The 19161-nt window shown below is 41.6% G+C and overlaps 1 protein-coding gene across 5 annotated transcripts in view; it reads left to right on the top strand.

Annotated features, from left to right (window-relative positions):
- Positions 1-19161, top strand: part of ADAMTS9 (ADAM metallopeptidase with thrombospondin type 1 motif 9) — a 156714-nt gene that overhangs the window by 45526 nt on the left and 92027 nt on the right. For all 5 annotated transcript variants that reach the window (XM_045807539.2, XM_087866877.1, XM_087866876.1 and 2 more), the window contains 7 exons: positions 7464-7645; positions 7740-7876; positions 9534-9651; positions 9906-10001; positions 17288-17454; positions 17547-17676; positions 18296-18422. In XM_045807539.2, coding sequence (XP_045663495.2) covers positions 7464-7645; positions 7740-7876; positions 9534-9651; positions 9906-10001; positions 17288-17454; positions 17547-17676; positions 18296-18422 — 957 coding nt within the window. The remainder of the gene's footprint in view (positions 1-7463; positions 7646-7739; positions 7877-9533; positions 9652-9905; positions 10002-17287; positions 17455-17546; positions 17677-18295; positions 18423-19161) is intronic.

Consider the following 19161-nt stretch of genomic DNA (forward strand, 5'->3'; position numbering starts at 1 on the left):
TCTCTGACAAATAAGTAAATAAAATCTTAAAAAAAAAAGAAGAAGAAGAAAGAAAGTTCTGTCTACCAAACAGTAGATGCTGTGGTATCAATTGGTCTGTTTAACAATTTGACATTCAGGCATATCTCACTGCCTGCCAAGCTTGGTATAGTAGTCTAACGAAGTGAACAGATGGATTTTCCTGAGGAAATGAAGAAACTGGACATTTCTATCCAGACTGTAGGTAACTTGTTGCCTTTCCAGTTAGCTACTAAAATGCCGAAAACGGCATGCAGACCCCCCCGGGTGGCATTAGCAGAGCCTAAGTGACTGGGAGCCCCAAGTCAGGAATTAGTTTTGGAATCAAGCTAGTTGTTTTACAGGTGAGATTCCTTAAGGCCATCCCACAGCCAGACAGTGTACAGATTGGGATTATCCTGCTTTTCGGGATAATTCTCATTATGTGACCATGGCTGTCTTTACCAGCCTAGTCTTAGGACATGTTCAAATGAAGTTGATGGGGTTTTTTCCTAGCATCTATCACAGTAGTCATGTGTGTTTATAAGGAGATTTAAAAAGTCATATTTTTATCATTAGGAACGACATCAAATTTTGTATGGATCTCAGGTGTAGCGAATCTAAAGGAAGAGAAGATAATACGTGATATTATTATCATGGAACCTATATAAGCTGGAGGACCAAGAAGTCTTCATAGGATAGGGATAGTTTTTAGATGTATAAACCAAACCAATAACCATACTTGAGACCCAATTGTTTTGGGATTATGTAAAGTGATTTTGTGCACAGTGCTTATTTATGTTTCACAGCCCACATTAGGGGTAGCAGACTAAGTTATAGATGGAAGCAAGTGGGTAAAACAGGGAAGTGGTTGGCACAGTATAACAAGACTGTCTTGCAGGGTGGTAGAAAACAAGTGCCGGATGCTGGTTATTCACAAGTAGGAAAAGGGCCTAGTGTTGACAGAACTGCCAGTTTTTTTTAATATGAAAAAATATGAATCATGTTAACCTAAAAAGAACGTAGCTTTAGGCCGCTGTTACAAGCCCCAGCCTAATAAATACTCATTAGTACAAATCACAGATAATGATCTATTTATTTTCATTTATTTTTGCTCACAGTCCAACATTTATCTCATGTCCACATGATATTAGCCTCTATAAAGACAATGAAAGAGCTATAAGACTTAGACTGTAGTCTGTAACTATGGATATAAACACAAAACATTAGATTATTAATAGAGTCTGTATTTTGTGTTGGTTATTTAAATATTTTTTAAAAATCCAGCCACAAAATTATCTGATATAAAAAATTTCTGTGATCATTATTTCTACCTCTGACCTACTCCCCACAAGGAAATAACCAGGGAAAAATTATTTGATATGTATCACTCTGGACTTTTAAAAGAGATTTGTCATGTAATATGTAGTCAATGAAATAAGTATTCTATAATATAAAATCAGGGTCATAGTATATATAGTGTTCCACAACTTGATTTTTAAAGTCCATTATAAATCCTAGCTGTTTGTCTTGTTGAAGCTTTAAAATAAAGCATTTTAAGCTAATAGTAAATATGACACACATTTTAAAAATTAAAAACTATTTGGTGGCTATAATGAGCCAAAGTATTATTATTACAGGGAGCTGTTCTTGTCATGAGGATATGAATATTGCCAACAAGTGGACATTTTTGAAATTGTGACCCAAGAATATTTCATTCAAAAGAAGTGTTTGGTTTTTGTGTTTTTTTTTTAAAGTCTTAGAGCAGTTCTAGAGGTAACGTGGAAAGTGGAGAGAGATAAATCATTCCATAATTGGAATGAGCCAGACAAAGAAAAGCACCCAGTGTAAAGATCTCAGCAGGAAAGGCTCTTGAGCTTCAAAGTGGAGCAAAGATCCTCGCATTCAGAAGTTAGGAACTGATCATTCAAGACTTCAGTTAGAGGTCCTTGTCCTCGCGGTTTACCACGGGAGGTTTTAAAAGAATACAGTCCACCTAGTCGGGTGTCAGCGCTGACATCATTTCATTAAAGCTCTTCCAAGTTATTTGCTCTTTGAGATGTCCCCGTGAATTGAGGAAGGAATCTGCCTCAGAAAACTCTACGTTTACAATGGCAGTGGTGGGGAAGTCAGTTTGACGAGAGAAAGGAACACAGGAAAGGGAAAATCAGATCCAAATCTCAGTTTAAAAGCCTGTGCAAAGAAATTCACAGAGCAGATGGTTCATTATGCAGAATGCAGAAGGGATTTCTGATTCTTAAAGAGTTTGAGGGGAATGGTGGCCCCATCACTGGCAACCTGCCTTTTCCCAGTTTGAGGAGCCCTTTTGAGTATAATGTGGAGCCCCATTTGTAGTATTCAAGGTATGTGTCTATTAAGAACGCTGGGTTGTTTTTATTTTTATTTTTCATGGTATTCATGTAATTCAAGGATGTATTTAGCATCCAGATACTTTATGCTGTATTTTTAGGGTTTTTTTTCTCCGCCCCGAAAGCATAAAAGCTACAAAAGAGAAGTAGACTTGCCGTACACGTGGGACTATGGTGTCCCTGTGAGCAAGCTGTAGAAACCAGATGCTTTCCGATTTTGGTCAGATGGTTTTTGGACTCAACCAGTTTGCAGTGCTACTGATTTGCCATCCTGAGAATGGGGCCTATTTTTGTCTTTAAATGTTTGATTTGTTTTTTAATTCCATTTATGACCCATGCCCTATAGATAAGATGAGCATATGTTCTGCTTTGTAAGGACAGTCCCAGTTCACATCTGTTGTCAAAAGAGGTTATCAATAGCTACCCTTTACTTTCTCTAAGTGTCCTGGATTGGACAATTAATGATGTGATCACCCAATCTATAAGAAACATGTAATACAGTAAAATCTAAAATCAGAACAACCAAAAACATAACTTAGAGTACCAAAACAAGGCCAGCATTGGAACTAGAAGATGCATTATCAGGCCATTGGGCCCTATCCTTGTTACTTTGTGCTCTAAATTGACTCTGAGCTTCTTAGTGGCTAGAACAAAAGTTTATAGAATTTTTACAAGTCTGTCAAAATAAAACATCATGCCAGTTCTTTGGGAAGGGCAAAGCTTTCCCTCTTCTGGTGCTTCTATTTTGCTTTTAAATTAGGAGGTAAGGTAAATTAAAAACTAATAAACTCATGTATTGGAGAAAAAGATCACGAAGTGGATATTTTCCCACTCAGGCTTTCACCTTAGTAACTGCTTATGAAATCTGATGGACAAGGTAATAGATATGCGTTTATTTCATTTAAGAAAACGAATCTCTCATTTGGCTATAAAGAATTACAACAAAGTTTTCTTTTTGAGGCACTGAGTTGGATAAACTTATTTCAAAATTCAAAAATTGGTTGCTTTGGGAGAGCCATTAACTAACGAATAAATAAAGATATCCAGGCCTATAGACCGCTCCATTTGGAAGGATCATTAATGATCGCAAGGACAACTCTCTGTCTCATCCCATCTAATCCTTGAATAGCTTTTCAGCATCCTCTGCAGTTGGCCTTTAGACCCCTACCCCAAACCCTCCACACACTGGAAGCACGCTACCTCTGGGGCTGCCTGTCCTATCACTAGAAATTCCTTCCTTGTGCTAACTCTAATCTGTCTGCTCCAAGTCATTTTAATACAGACAAAAGTTGAGATTTCTGTTCAAAACCATTTGCAGACCAAAGTTTAGCTTTCCTTGAGGGTCGAACGCACTTGTTATGATCTTTGCAAAAATTCTTTTGTAGCTTTGGCCATGTAGTATCATGAGTTTTCTTTGTATATTAATAAGCATGGTTGTGTAATGTGCACTTGAAAGGAAGATTCAGCTTGGCTTTGCTGAATATAGTTACTTTCATAGTAACTAATCTAGCAATTTCTGTAAGTCCTTTCCGTCCCTATTTGACATGCAGTCATTTTTAAAGGATCTCAGTAGTTGGAAAATAGGATTAATATTTTTAAAGCTGCATTTCCTATATTTATTATTTGTCTACATGGAAAAAATACTCCTACACAGCTAAATCATTAAATTATAACATGAATTTTTTTCCATGCTGAAAGGTAACTTCACTTGGCTACAGATTTCCCTATTAATGGTCCTTGCAAATCAGGCAGAGATGCTTTGGGATAAAAGAAATGCCATATATTTTGAAAGGGCAAATTTGTGTATATTAATAAAGTATAATCTGTCTTTACATAAAAGGCAAATAAAGTCACAGAAGGAGTCGTGATACGGAAAGAAGCCTATCTCAAGAGAGCAGCATAGGAAAGACACCAGATCGTGAGCTTTGGGTCAGGGAGACCTATGCTGGTCTACCAGCCAGCAATTCTCACTTAATGGGCATGTCACCTGGCCAGGTCACTTAACATTTCTGAAGCCTGTTCAAACAAACAGTCAGGAACAAGGATGCCACTACCTCCCTCACAGCATGGCTGGGCACAGTCATAATACAAAGTGGCATGAGGCCTTGTACACAAGAGTAGCTCAGGGGTGGGCAAACCTTTACCATAAAAGAATATTTTTCCATAAAATACTCAGTAAATATTTTAGACTTGCGGATCATAGGATCTCCGACCCAACTATTAGACCTTGTCAACATAGCGGGAAAGGTACACGGGCAACATGTAATGAGAGGTGTGGCTATACGCCAACTAAACCTTATGGACACTGAACTTTGAATTTCATAGAATTCTTATGTGTCTCAAAATATGTGTTTTATTTTTTCTTAATTTTTTAAAATGTAAAAACCATTCTTACCTCACAGCTGGGTAAGAACAGGCAGGAGGTGGGATTTGGTCCCTAGGCCGGAGTTGGAGGCCCTCGTGATAGCTACACATTTACTGTGTGGCAGGCCTCATTCCAGTGCTTTGAATGGGCTAACCCAGCTGACCCTCACTCATCCCGACGAAGCAGATGTTAGCATCATCTCCCTTTTACAGATGGGGAAACTGAGTCTTGGAGAGATTCAGCTACTTGCCTAGGATTGCACCACTATTAAGAGGCAGGCCTGGGATTCAAACCCTCCGTTTGCGGAGTCCCTATCGATGACCCTCCACGATACTGCCTCTCACGTGGAGTGTTTTCTGGGTGTTGTGTATTAAAAATGCCATTGATAAAAGGAAGTCGCTAAATGCTATTTGCCACTTGACCGTGGCCAAAAGCGAGCCAAGGTGGAAACCATTGCCGTCTAAAAGGAAGCTCCCTCTGAGTGTTTAGCATGCGCAGCCCATGGAGCTGCTGCCTTTGGGCGATTTCAGGAGTGAATTCAGACTTCTTGTATAAGAGAGCTGAAAGAAAAAAATCAACTGTTGAGAATTGAATTTCAAAAAGAAGGAAATATGTGTTACTTTCAGGCAATAAATAAGTGCTGGATCCTCCGTTGTTAGCTGGGCCCTTTAGAGAGTCCACAAAGATCATTTCAATGTGAGGAAAAATTGAAGGAGCTTTTCCTTGCAGCCCATTTAAAGCAGGTCTCACCTGAACAGGTGTATGGGCCTGATCTGTTATTCACGTGTAATCTGTGATATTTTATGCGTGAGACTGGGGCGTCTTGGTAATTAGAGAAGAGCTTGGAATCCAGGAAACCAAGGCTCTATCTTAGAGAAGAGCTTGGAATCCAGGAAACCAAATGGCACCAAAAAAGAAAAAAGACTCTGGACCCTAGTTCCTGGATAATGTAGCAAGAGAGCATAGAGAAAGAACCTGGGAAACTTGGAATTCTAGTCCTAGCTCTGCTCGTTTATTAGCTGTGTGGACCATGGCAAAGTACTTGACTTCTCTGAGCCTCCCGTCCCTTGGTATTAAAGAACTACATATGCCTTACCCTTGGGCAAGATCCGAGTGTGGTTTAGCGAGTGGAGTGCACAATGCAGCTATGAAGCGTATGGGCTTAGTTGTGTTTCATGGAGAAACAATCAGGCATAGATAGCGGGAGGTTCTGTGTCATTTTGTATCCCCAGATATGGTTTTCTTTGTGATAACTAACAGTATTTATCAGACTGCTTACTAAGCTTCTCAGATTCATAAGGAGCTTTTCAGGTGCACAGTATCATGTTTCGCATGTGCAGGATGGAGCTCAGAGAGGCTGGTGGCAGACACAGAGGTGTCCAGTGTGTAGCTACAAGGCCTGCGTTCTTGCCTTAGTCTACACATCTTTGATCTAGGGAGTGTGTTGCAATAGTATCATGACCCTTCCTGAGCCTTGGGCATTCAGCAGAAGCATTGAGACCTGCCCCGTATCTTAGCACAAATTCGGTACTCAAACGCTCGGTTGGATCAGATTAGATTGGGACATATTACTGACATATGAGCATAGTAGCTAACATTTTCAGTATCTACTGTGTGTGCTCATTTTAGAGAAGGAGAAACTGATGTTCAGGGAGGCTGCGAACTTCATCTAAGGTCACACAAGGATGTAATCGAGACTGGAACCCAGCTCCAGCTCCAGAGCCTATGGGTTCTGCTGGACTGGTCTCGTTCTGTACTTTATGGGCATGGATATATGTCCCATTCCCCCAAGTCCTGGTTTAACAAAACAAAGCAAAAAACACTTGGTATGGTCCCAGTGACTCTGAAAGATTCATTTTAAAGAAGAAAAGTGGAAAACTTTCTTTCAGAGATGTCCTAAGGTAACTGTGAAATCCGAGCTGCTTGAGCCCTGGGTGGTTGAGCCCAACTTCCTATGATTCTGTGATCTTCCCATTTCCATGATGAATTTGGCAAGCTGTAGATGGCTAGGAGATGTGTCGTATAACTGACTCACTGGGTCCCATCTGGAAAATGCATGTACATTTGAATGTCCTATAATTTGGGGTTGCATGCCGAGAGGGAATTTGCACTGTGAGACTCTGCAAACTTACCCCATACTCTCATCACACAAACGTTAATGAAACCAGTATGCTTTTCCTGCTTCTCCTATTAGGGTAGTCAAAATATGGGATGTTCCTTTTATTCCATCTCATTTGTAAAACAAAACAAAGAAAAACAGTGGTTGTGAGGGGGGAGGGAGAGAATGAATGCACGAGTGTGAGACTGGTCTCCTGTGAGAATATCATGCTACAAGAAGTAGATGGGGAGCATTTCATCTACTCCTCTGTATCTTTTACCTTCCACATTTTGAAAACCAGAGGACTGAATTTTCAGGAGAAAGAGGACAGATCCTTGCCTGATATATCCCAGTCTCCGTATTTCAAACTCTTAACATTGCATCCTCAAGACAGCCTTACTAGGTGATGCCTTCCCATTTTTACCCACAGAGGAAGGCTTGCAGAGGTGAAGTGGTTTGCCCAAGGTTATATACTTAATGGTGTGAAGGCAGAATGCAAATGCAAATTCCAGAGCCTTTGTCCTGATATCTGTCTTCAGCCCTGTGCTTCTCTAGAAGACAAGAAGCTGCAGAGTAACGTGGGGGAGAAATGCCTTGTAATCCAGTGTCTGTGTTCTTTCCCTTTTCTCCCCAGGCCAAAAAATGGTGGGAAGTACTGTGTAGGGCGTAGAATGAAGTTCAAGTCGTGCAACACAGAGCCATGTCTCAAGCAGAAGCGAGACTTCCGAGAGGAACAGTGTGCTCAATTTGATGGCAAACATTTTAACATCAATGGTCTGCTTCCAACTGTGCGCTGGGTGCCTAAGTACAGTGGAAGTAAGTATATCCAGGGAGGCGTCCGCAGACAGTGGGCAGGCTGGCGTGGTGTCCGGGCACAAAAGTCACTCTGCGTCGTATTTTTGCTCTCTAGTTCTGATGAAGGACCGTTGCAAGCTGTTCTGCAGGGTGGCCGGTAACACAGCCTACTATCAACTCCGAGACAGAGTGATCGATGGGACTCCGTGCGGCCAGGACACCAGCGATATCTGTGTCCAAGGCCTTTGCCGGGTAAGTCCGGGTGGCGTTTTCTTCACTGTGTTGTCTTGCTGCCAAGCTGTGGTTTGTGGCTTCCTTGATAGAACCAGCAGCGGCTAATATCTGTGCACTGTCTCCAGGGAGGTGGTTTTCAAAGGATGTTTCCCAGGGCAACATCAGCAATGGCATCACTCGATACTGATGCCCAAGTTTGAGAACCTGTGTCCTGCATTTTTCTGACATTCTCAAGCTCTGTGACGGTCTGCACAAAACCTCCCTGTGAAAATGTATTATAATAATTCGTACATACACACACTCTTTATTGTAACCTCGGTGCTTAAGGTTAAACCCAAATGCTTTCATACAGCAAGTTTTCTAGATTCAATAGCTCTGCTCCTGAAAGATGTCAAGAGGCATCAGACTGTAGTTGGGCCTCAGTCGGATTTCTCGTTCTGATTTCAAGCACAAAACCTTCTACCTGAGACATACCTGTTAATCACTCTTGGAAGGGAAATCGAGAAACTTCTGGCAGATAGTAAAGCATCAGTGCAGTGATTTCTAGAAGGCTTGATACCATTGCACTGTTCTCACCCATCAGAAAACATTCTTAACGTAGCCAGGCTTTGAGGTCATTTATTTGATCCCTGCATGTGGTCCAGGAAATTGGGAACTCTAGTCAGTAGGATTTGATGGGAAGAGCCCCTAAGAGCTTTACCCACTTCCCGTCTCACAACTACAGTGCACATTTCCTCATCAGTCCATTCATAGCAAAACACCGAGCTTCTCCTCAAAGCTAGTTCAACAAATGAGCAGCACGCACAAGAATGTGAACTCTCTCCCGGCGTTCTGGTCGTTGCTGGTGTCCTTCGCAGACCTCCGTCAACACTGCTGCATCGCGTTAAGATGTGGAGAAATTCCAGCGGCCACTTGGAGCCTCAGGCCTTACACTGGCAGCCTGGAGTCATGCTTTGCCCTTCATTCATAACCAGTATTTAAACATAGGGGATTTCACATAAAATCGAATTTTCCAGTTTCTCTTGAAAGACTGAGAAATGTCAACATGGGGCTTCTATTTCTGCGTGGCAGCAGGAGCCTAGAGAGTGGATAGAGGTTGCTCCCTTCAGATGGGATGTCACCTCTTTAATTGGATACAGCCCTCCCACCACTCTTTTTTTTTTTATTATTCCTGAGCCGTTCTTCTCATTTATTCCACTTATTTGTAGGCTTAGACTTCTCAAGCTTGATTTTTTTTTTCTTTTTAAGATTTTATTTTCAAGTAATCTCTACACCCAACACGGGACTCGAACTTACAGCCCCGAGATCAAAGAGTCACGTGCTCTACCAACTGAGCCAGCCAAGTGCCCCCATACTTCTCAAACTTTAATGTGTAGATGAAGAGATAAGGGTCTCACTAACATGCCCGAAACCCACCCAGTGGATATGGGACGAGCCCAAGATTGTGCAATCCTAATAGCGTCAAAGATGCTTATGGCTACTGGTCTAAGGACCACATTTTCTGTACCAGGGCTATCAATAATTTGAGTTCTCAACCCTTGCAACTTAAAGAGACTTTCTTGTCATTTTTGAATGCATGATTCAAAGAAACATGCTAACTGCCATGTCATAATGTTTTATAATTTTTATAATTTTATAATACTTACCATTTATCGCAAACATTTCTTTTTAAAAGCAAGCTGGATGTGATCACGTTTTAAACTCCAAAGCCCGGAGAGATAAATGTGGCGTTTGCGGTGGCGATAATTCTTCATGCAAAACAGTGGCGGGAACATTTAATACAGTACATTATGGTAAGAATCTGTTCCTGAAGAACCATGAGAGGGAAAACGGTCAAAGTTTAAAAATTGTTAACCACAGGGAATAGGTCAAAGTATTAATGTCAAGCATAAAATCAGTCTTGTTCAGGTGGTATATTACCTGTCTGGCTAGAAGACATTAAGCAGCAAGAATGGTATTATATTCCTTTGTTGCCCACCTTTAATTCCATACTCAGAGAAACTGAACTGTGCTGTGGAATACTGAATTATGGCTAAATGCTTTTCAGGTTACAACACTGTGGTCCGAATCCCAGCAGGTGCTACCAATATCGACGTGAGGCAGCACAGTTTCTCAGGGAAATCAGAGGATGATAACTACTTAGGTAAGATGGAACATCCCCTGCCATTGGTAGGAATTTGGCTTCTCTGGAGCTGTCGGCCGACGTTCCTTCCTTCCCCCTTGTGCACACAGAGAGCTGTTGGGTGTCATGTACTTTCATACAAGTAGTTGATCTTGAAATTCATTCTTTTATTTCTCCCTCATGTGTATAACCTCACAATATTGATGGAAGAGTCATGGAGTTACCGTAGTCAATATCAGGGATTTATTCCAGATGGTAATAAGTAGGAAGGCCCTACATCAAATTTTGAATGCACTTACCATGTAAGCTTAGCCTAAAAATCATTGTTCTCTTTGAGTCTTCAAAAACAACAATGACGACGATGACAGCAACAACAGCAATCTGTCCTATGGGTAACTGGCTAGCAAATGTTTTATCAAAGATATTACTTCCCCTCATTTTTGTGGTACCAGCTCTAACAGTAACAGACCACTGGTGGGCTCAGTCAGCATTTCATTATGCCCGGTTATTCCAAAAGGTTCTAGAGTGGCAAGTCTAGTCATGTCATGACTAGAATGGCCCACCTTGTGACTTTATGGATTCTTCATCCTTCTCACACGTTCAGCCACATGATTAATTCCTATCTGTGCCTTCTGTTTAAATCACCACATGCCGTCAACCCTGCGTTCACTTCAACAGTTGGCTCAGCCCAGTCCCACGTCAACTTACCCTTCTGTAAACCACTGGGATTACGAAATTTCCCAACCATTTTTAATTAAAAGAAGGACAAAGGGAGTGGTGTCATGACTGAAGGGATTCAGCTGGTCACCTCGCACAACCAGACACCTCCCTCCTAGCCATGGAAAGCAGCATGGGTTGTACTCTGATCTAGAAGAAATCACAATAGTCTGACTGGGCAGTGACTTTTTAAAAGAAATGCATGTACTTGTCCTCTTACAATGTCCAGGCAAGAACTCTATTTATGCATCTGAATTCAACCTCCGTAGAGGCTTTCTGCACACATTTGGACGTAATGAACTAGTCAGTAATTATTCATTGAATCAGATTAGACTTGGAATCTGTATTTTGGAATGTCTACATGAAGTCCTTGATAGCTAGACAACAATCCTTTAGCCAAGCATGCTGATCAAGTGTAATATGTATACATGACCTCATTATAGCATTTTCTGCAGTATGTCATTATTCACTCATTCACTTCCTTAACATGGCCCAGGCACTCTTCTAGGTACAATGAGCAGAACAAACAGAAGTAAGTTAAAATCGCCGTCTTCTTGGAACTTACATTTTGGTGGGAGTAGAAAGATGATAAGCAATAACTTAATAGATCAGCTAACTGAATACTTTTAGAAGGTGGCAAGTGCTATCAGAAGATAGAATATCATAAGGGAAATTGGGATACTGAAGGTGAACTAGGAATAGTGAAGTGATTGAATTGTAGCAAGACAAAACAGGTTGATTGGGGAAAGAGCATTCCAGGCAGAAGGAACCACCAGTGCAAAATGCTTGAAGTAGGAGCATGTCCAGATTATTCCAAGAATAGGGGGAGGCCCATGTGCCTGTAGCTGTATCAGCACAGAGGAGAGTTCTAGAGGGAGCCGACCATATCTCAGGAGTAGATCATAAAGGGCCATATAAGCATTGAAAGGACTTGCTTGTGCTCTGGGAGACGGGGAGCTACTAAAGATTTTGAGCTGAGGAACGATAGGATATAATCACATTTGTATTTTCAAAGGAGTGGTTTGGCTGTTAGGTGGAAGAAGGGCACAGAGTAGATTCAGGAGGACTGGTTAGAAATTATTGTGGTAATCCAAGGGAGAGATGCTGGTGGCTTGGCCCCAAGTAGGAGCAGTGGAGGTGACAGTACAAGGTCAAAATCTGGATATCTGGATATTTTTTGAAGGTGGAGTCATCATGATTTGTTGATAGATTAAATATGGTATGTGAGAGAAAGAAAAAAGTCAGGGGTGACTCCAAGGTTTCTACCTGAGTAGCAGAGAAGATGGAGCTGCCATGAACTGAGATGAGACAATTTGTTCCTTACTTAGCCCTATGACCACTAGCGTCTTTTTTTAAAGATTTTATTTATTTATTTGAGAGAGAGAGAGAGACAACACAAGTGGAGGGGAGGGGCAGAGGAAGAGGGAGAAGCAGACTCCCTGCTGGTTCTTGAGGACCCTTTTCAAAATTATTTTTTGGGAATCCCACATTTCCCATTTCGCCACTGAGCAAAATAGGTCAAGCATTTTTCTGCGTACACTGGGTTATAAATTTGAGCGTGTGGCTGCTGCTATGGCCTTACGACTTCCTAATTAAATCCAGCAGCATTGCATGCAGCCTCCTTTATTAATTAATTTCCTGAAAGCCAAAAGCCATGTTGACCTGCTTCTCTCTTCTCTTTGAAAGGTAGAAGGATTCTCCTCTCTTCTGCTCCTTCTTGGAAAAATCTCTTTCCAAGTAGTGGCCTCAGTTCAATTCAACTTCATCAACCAGGCCAGGCATCTGAATTGGCAGGGCCTCCTGATAACCTTTTATTCCTCATGGGAGGTTTCTTAATCTGTTTGTAAAGAACGAAAGCAAAATTAAAGATTTGTCATCTGCGACAGGCAGTCTGGGACAGTCATGGCCCTTTTTAGTGGAATATTAGGGTAAAGTCACCTGTTGGCAAAAGAACAACTCTCTGGAAGCAAATGCAAAGTGTGCAAGCATAGATGGGCACAGTTCACTGAGTGTGAAGGTTGAGACCTCAGGGCCTTTGAACCTTACAGTGGCTTCTTAACAAGTGAGGAAGAACATGACATCATCAAATCCGAGGTGCATAAACATTTACTCTTGGCTTGAAGGAGCTGCAGCAAATATCTAAGAAGGTTTTCAAACCCACAGCTGTTCCGTTGCTAAGGCATCTTCATCCTTATCCCTCCCATTGTTTTAAAGTCCAGTCAAGCCACACTCTTTCTGCATGTGCTGGTGAGGGAGCAATTTCCGGGAGAGAGGGCCTTTGTAGCAACCCAGCTCTGATGGGTGAAATGGGGGGGAAACCAACCCAGGAAATTAGCTCCCCTAATCACATTAGCGGAAGGTTGGGCAGTAGACTGTCATTTGCAGGAAACTATTTGTTTCACAAGGTACCGAAGCAGAAAGCCTCCCTGTCAAAGGCCATCCTTTCACACAGGCTGCTCCCTCCTGTTGGGTTAAAGCCAAGTTGCACCCAGAGCCACTGTGTTCCTGTTTCTTTAGGAGAAAAAGGATCCGTGTCTGTGATACTTCTTTATCTCCAGTACACTTAGCTCTCGATTAATTGTGGCAATGGGAAGACAGGAGTCAATTCAGTTTGGGATAAATCATGAAGTTCATTTCCCCTGATGACTCCTACTTCCTTCCTCCTCACCATCCACCGGGAGAGGGAGCATGAAGAGAAGGGTAAAATGCCCATAGTCAGCATAAGCCCAAGAGGACACCAGGAGAGGTTGGAAAGGAGCCCCAGAATTAACCTACAACAGACGACTGCTCTTTGAATGCACACAAAACTGGATTATCACTTAATTTACAGAGCAAGTCTTGTGATATCTCATTTCCCCCATTTTGGTGAAACATCAGCTGGGTACCTAGCATGCGACCTCACCTGAAAGAACTGGGTGATTGTGTTGGCAGCGTGTCCAGCTGTCACCATGTAAGTGACCCACATTAGGAGGCAGCCTCAGGATGTCTGAGGGGCCACGGAAACAACCTTGCCTCTAATCAGTGACCCATTGAAAGTCCTGCCTCTCACATGGCTGGTGGGTCTCACGCTACAGCGGCCGTAGGGGAGACAAGGTTGTCAGAGCTTTACACTGACAGGGAAACAGTTATTTGGCTGAAAGCACTCTGTTCTCCTTGTCATAAATGTCAGATCCAATCAGTCACTCTTTCTTTCAGTGTCATTGATTGAGCAGCTACTATGGGCCAGGATCTTTCTTAGGGTTACAAAAGTGCATTTTAAATGGTCGCTTTCCTAAAGAGGCTTACATAGTCTAATAAAACAAATGACTTTAATTGTTAAAAATCTTGAGCTAAACGAATTTGATTTCAACTTGTACATAAGAGAGCATGCATGAATTCATTGAACAGGGTGCTTGTTGATCTTGTTCTTAGAAAACTTTAGTGGTTAACAGGCTCTGGAAGCCCACCTCCCCGGGTTGGAAGTCACCTGGCCTTGGGGGAGTAATTTATAATATTTAAGTCATGCTTCTCTCATCCCTAAATCAGGCAACTGTAAGGTGCGGTAAGGAGACGGTGCACATGAAGATATTATGAGCTGCCAGCAACCGCAGCCTGTACGCACTGTCTTGGTTCGTGTTCGTAACAATCCAGCAAGAAACTCATTATCCAGAGGAAAGAAGTGAGGCTGAGAGAGGTTCCGTAACTTACCCAAGGTCACATAAACTTGTCAGAAAGTGGGAAGAGTTGGAGTCGTTGTTGGTCTGAGTTCAGACCCCACACCCTTAACCACTTCACTTTCCTCCCTCAGTGTAGAAAAAGATATGGCTGACGAGGCCATATAAATGACTGGGAATTGAGGTTTATTGGTGGGAGTGAATGGTGAGGCTGAGAAGATTACGCTAAGGAGTTTGAAGAAAATTGTATAGGAGAGGGGCTATCAAAGGATTTTGAGTTAAGAAGAAGAAGACAAGATTTCGGAGGGTTTGTGTTTTTAAAAGCTTTTTCCCTGTCACCCCATTCTTCCCAACCATTTCAAATGAAGGCATCTCATTCTTCCCTCAGGACCAAGATGGGGCTTACATGAGGGTATAAGAAAAGTTCTGGATTAGGAACAGAATTCATGCACTAATTACCGATCCTAGAAAGAGTAGTACTTCCATCAGTATAGCGTCCAAATGAGTGAGCTCTGTGAGGTTGCCATGTCCAAGAAAACAAGGACCCTGCCGCTACGGAGCCACCAAGAGTATTCACGGCTTCATCTCAGCCCTCAGTCATCTCCACATAAGGGTACAATACCGACTTTCCCTAAATCCTCTAAACCCCTTCTGGCCTGCCTGGTGAAAGACAAGATATCACCTGCATCAGTGAAAGACAGGTTAGGATCTGGCACGCACCTCAGGCATCTTGACTCCCCATCCCGCAACCAAGACCGATGTCACTAACATGATGCTGAGGCATGATGCTGCCAACGATTCACGCTCTGCATAGGTTCTCGAGCAGCTAGGACCAGTTGGTGGACACTGGCACCTGGGATGAAACCTATTTGCCACCCGAATTAAGTTTCCACATTCTTTTTATTCCCTTAAATACATGGCCTGTGCATTTCAGGGTTCCCTCCCTACTGAGATTTACTAATTGTGCACAACTTATTAAAGGTAAGAGGGCCTTTTTTTATACTTTGTTCAGGGCTCAGATGTTTAATAGCTCTGATTTATTGAGTTCTTGTTTCATGTCAAGCCCAATACTCAAGACGATTCATTACTCAAGGAACGGTAGTACTGAAAAAAAAACAAAAACAAAAACAAAAAAACTAAGTGGTCCTTACAATAAAACCAAAATTTATAATAAATACTAGGGGGTGAAGATATGATTAGGATTTTATCTGGAGAAGTTAATCAAAAAGCATGAAAATAGATTTTTTCTTATAGTAAACAAAATTATGTTTCCATGCGAACCATGCGGAGGTTTCTAGATTATAGGATAAAGCAATTGATAAATATTCTTAACCTAAGTTTTCTGGTTAAATTATGTGATGGCAGAATAGTACGTTCTTTGTTTTAAGTTGAAATGTAACAATAAAACCTGAAAAGGAGTCATTTGTATGAAAGCTTTCTGGGGCTTTATTCATTTTCTTAGTAGTCTCTCTTGACACTTAGATAAATAAATCATTTCTCCTGATTGTAGCTTTTCTGTCCATTTTATTTACTTTTCGTAAGTTTATAATAGGTCTAATTTCATCAAGTTCTCGGTTGGCCAATATTTTGGCACTTGACTCAAGTAGTTCTCTAACATGACTTTTTCAGTTTCTCTGATTGTTTCATCTTTTTCAAGATCTGCAGTGGATTCATTCATTTTTCTAAAAAAAAAAAAGGTATTTATTGATCACGTACCATGTGCTGTTTTTGAAGCTGAGATATAGCAGTAAATAAAAGGGTCCAAAAATCCTTGCCATCATGGGACTTACATTCTTGGTTGGGGAGAGAGAGCATAGACAAAGTGTTATGGAGGAAAATTAAGGTGGGAAATGGGATGGCAAGTACGGAATCTGTGCTGGTGGTGGGAGATTGCAGTTTTAAAAGAATGGTCTGGGAAGGTGTATTAATTATCTTTTATTGTATAACAAATTATCTCAAGACATAGTGGCTTAGAATAACAAATATGTACTATATTCTAGTTTCTGCATGTCAGGAAATTGAAAACAGCATAACTGGGTGTTTCTGGCTTGAGGTCGCTCATGAGGTGGCAGTTAAGACTTCATTTAGGGTTGTAATCACATCTAAAAGCTTGACTAAGGCTGGCGGATCCACTTCCCAAATCCTCATTCAGATGCTGTTGGCAGAAGGCTTTATTTCTTTACAGGAAGCCTCTCAGTGGGGGCTGCTTGGGTAACCTCACAACATGGCAGCTCAGCTGGCTTCTCCCAAAGCCAGAGAGTCAAGGAAGAGCAAGATAGAGCCACAATACCTGAGACCTGGCCTCGGAAGTCACACTCTGTCATTTCCTCAAAATCCTAGTGATTATACAGTCAGTGTTATTCCATGTGGGAGAGGATAATACAGGGTGTGAATAACAGGAGGCAAGGACCTTTGGCGCCATCTTGGAAGCTGGCTGCTACACTAGGCCTCACTGAAAGAGTGACATTTAAGCATCATGTCAGCCATGGATTTTCAGATTCCAATATCTGTCAAGGAAGACTAACAAAGATTCAATAGGCTCAACTAATCCTAACATAAAGTAGGGATATTTGCATGGGCATCAATTTCATAAATGTTCAGTTCATTAGACATATTTTCAAATCATAAGACCTCTGCTTCCAGTTGTAATGTAGGGCTTGTATATCAAACCCCATGCTAATTAGAACCTTATATCATATTTCAGTAATGTAATTACGAGGGTGCGTGTTTTTATCTCCATTTTAGCAGGAGAGGGAAAGTGAGTTCCCAAGGCCACATAGCTGGCAAGCGGCAAAACTAGCATTTGAGGCCATCCTGTCTGACTGAAAAGTAGATATTCTTTGCCCTCCCAACTCTCTGCCTTTCAGAGTATTATTTCGTATTTCAAACAGCGAGACATTGGCAGCAAATTAGTGAGTTCTCTTTTCTCATCTACAGCTTTATCAAGCAGTAAAGGTGAATTCTTGCTAAATGGAGACTTCGTTGTCACAATGTCCAAAAGGGAAATCCGCTTTGGCAATGCTGTGATAGAGTACAGCGGGTCCGACAATGTAGTGGAAAGAATTAACTCCACAGACCGCATTGAACAAGAACTTTTGCTTCAGGTAAAAACTTGACCAAGAGCCCATGACCCTTTCTTTCCATGTGGTGTCACCAGACCTGCCAACAGCTTCTCCATTTTGTCTGCTCATCGCAGGTGCTGTCGGTGGGAAAGTTATACAACCCTGATGTGCGCTATTCTTTCAATATTCCAATCGAAGACAAACCCCAGCAGTTTTACTGGAACAGTCATGGGCCCTGGCAAGCATGCAGCAAACCCTGCCAAGGTATCTACTTTTCAGTTGAGTTTTGGGGATTTGAGGGGTTTTTTTTAATTCTTTTTATTTATTTTTCTTTGGAAGCAGCCAAATGCATGTAATCTACAGAACTTTCTATCTGCATGAATTCTCTGATCTCCCTTCTCTGCATCTTTCTGGTTATTTTTGGCTGGCAAATTGAGCTTTTTAAGGGATTCAGGATATGTTGGGTTTCCTCTCCCTAAGGGATTCATATACATGTGTGAAGCCAAGCAAAATCAACTTTGCCTCTTTGATTTTCCAGAGACATAGATTTAGTAGTCATATTATGTATTACTTATCTCATTTCCTTTTGCCTGAATTAGGGACCAGCAAACTATAGCCAGTGGGCCAAATCCGGCCTGCTACCTGGCTTTTATAAATAAAGTTTTATCGGAACAGAGCTATACTATGTTTACATATTGCTTATGAGCATCTGTCTTTGCCCTGTAATGGCAGAGTTGAATAATTGTGACAGAGGTCATATGGCCCACAAAACCAAAAATATTTGCTATCTAACCCAGTACAGAAAATGTTTGCTAGTCCCTAGTCTGAGTAGTTTCTGAAATAGGTTACTTTCTCTGACTAAGTTTTTTTCCTCCTTGCCTAGGGGAGCGGAAGCGAAAACCTGTTTGCACCCGGGAATCTGATCAGCTTACGGTTTCTGATCAAAGATGTGACCGACTGCCCCAGCCAGCACCCATTACCGAACCTTGCGGCATAGACTGCGACCTGAGGTGAGGCCAGTGTTTGTTCATGGTCTTTACTATGAGCTGTGAGGGCCTTGCAGGTGAGAGGAACAGAAGGAGGAGACAGTGGTCTTTAGCTCCCCTTTCTTGCGTTTCTGTGAAATAAGTTACAGCCAATTTTCCATCCCTCTGAAACCAATTATCCAAGACACATGCCTGCGGATTTCTTGGTCTTCTCCTAAGAATTAAAAATAGCTTATAGAGTATGGCATTTGCCAAAAGAAGTTCTCACTTCACCCTCACAACTCAGTGCTAGGTATTGGTATATCTTATGTACGTTTGGTACAAATGTCATCAGAAAACAGGGGAACGCCAACTCTCAAAGTACCGGTATGTTGTACTCTATACTCCCAGTAGAAGAAATCTTATGCATATGAAAGTTGCAGTGCCCTAATGTAAAAGTCATGGAAGGAACCAGAAGAAAATCTTCATACAGGTGTCTAGATACGGAAAATACTCTGTATTTAAGAGAAGTATGAAATCTGAGGCAAGAAATAGTGAGTGGGTACAGAATTCTAAAGCTTTCCCATTCCCCTGCAAGGTTATCTGTGTCATGTTTGAATATTAAATAGCCTGGGCATTGCTTTGTATACTCTGGATGTCAGTTAAATGCAGGTAACATGAGTTGATGCTTTAATTCTCTACAGAAGAGAAATTATCAGTGTTGAGTGGTGTGGAAAATTGTAAGGATTTTACCATTTGTAATGGGCAAAGTGAATACTTAAGC

The sequence above is a fragment of the Ursus americanus genome, chromosome 14, assembly GCF_024610735.1.
Source record: "Ursus americanus isolate L20-20 chromosome 14, mUrsAme1.1.p, whole genome shotgun sequence".
NCBI classification, from domain to species: domain Eukaryota; kingdom Metazoa; phylum Chordata; class Mammalia; order Carnivora; family Ursidae; genus Ursus; species Ursus americanus.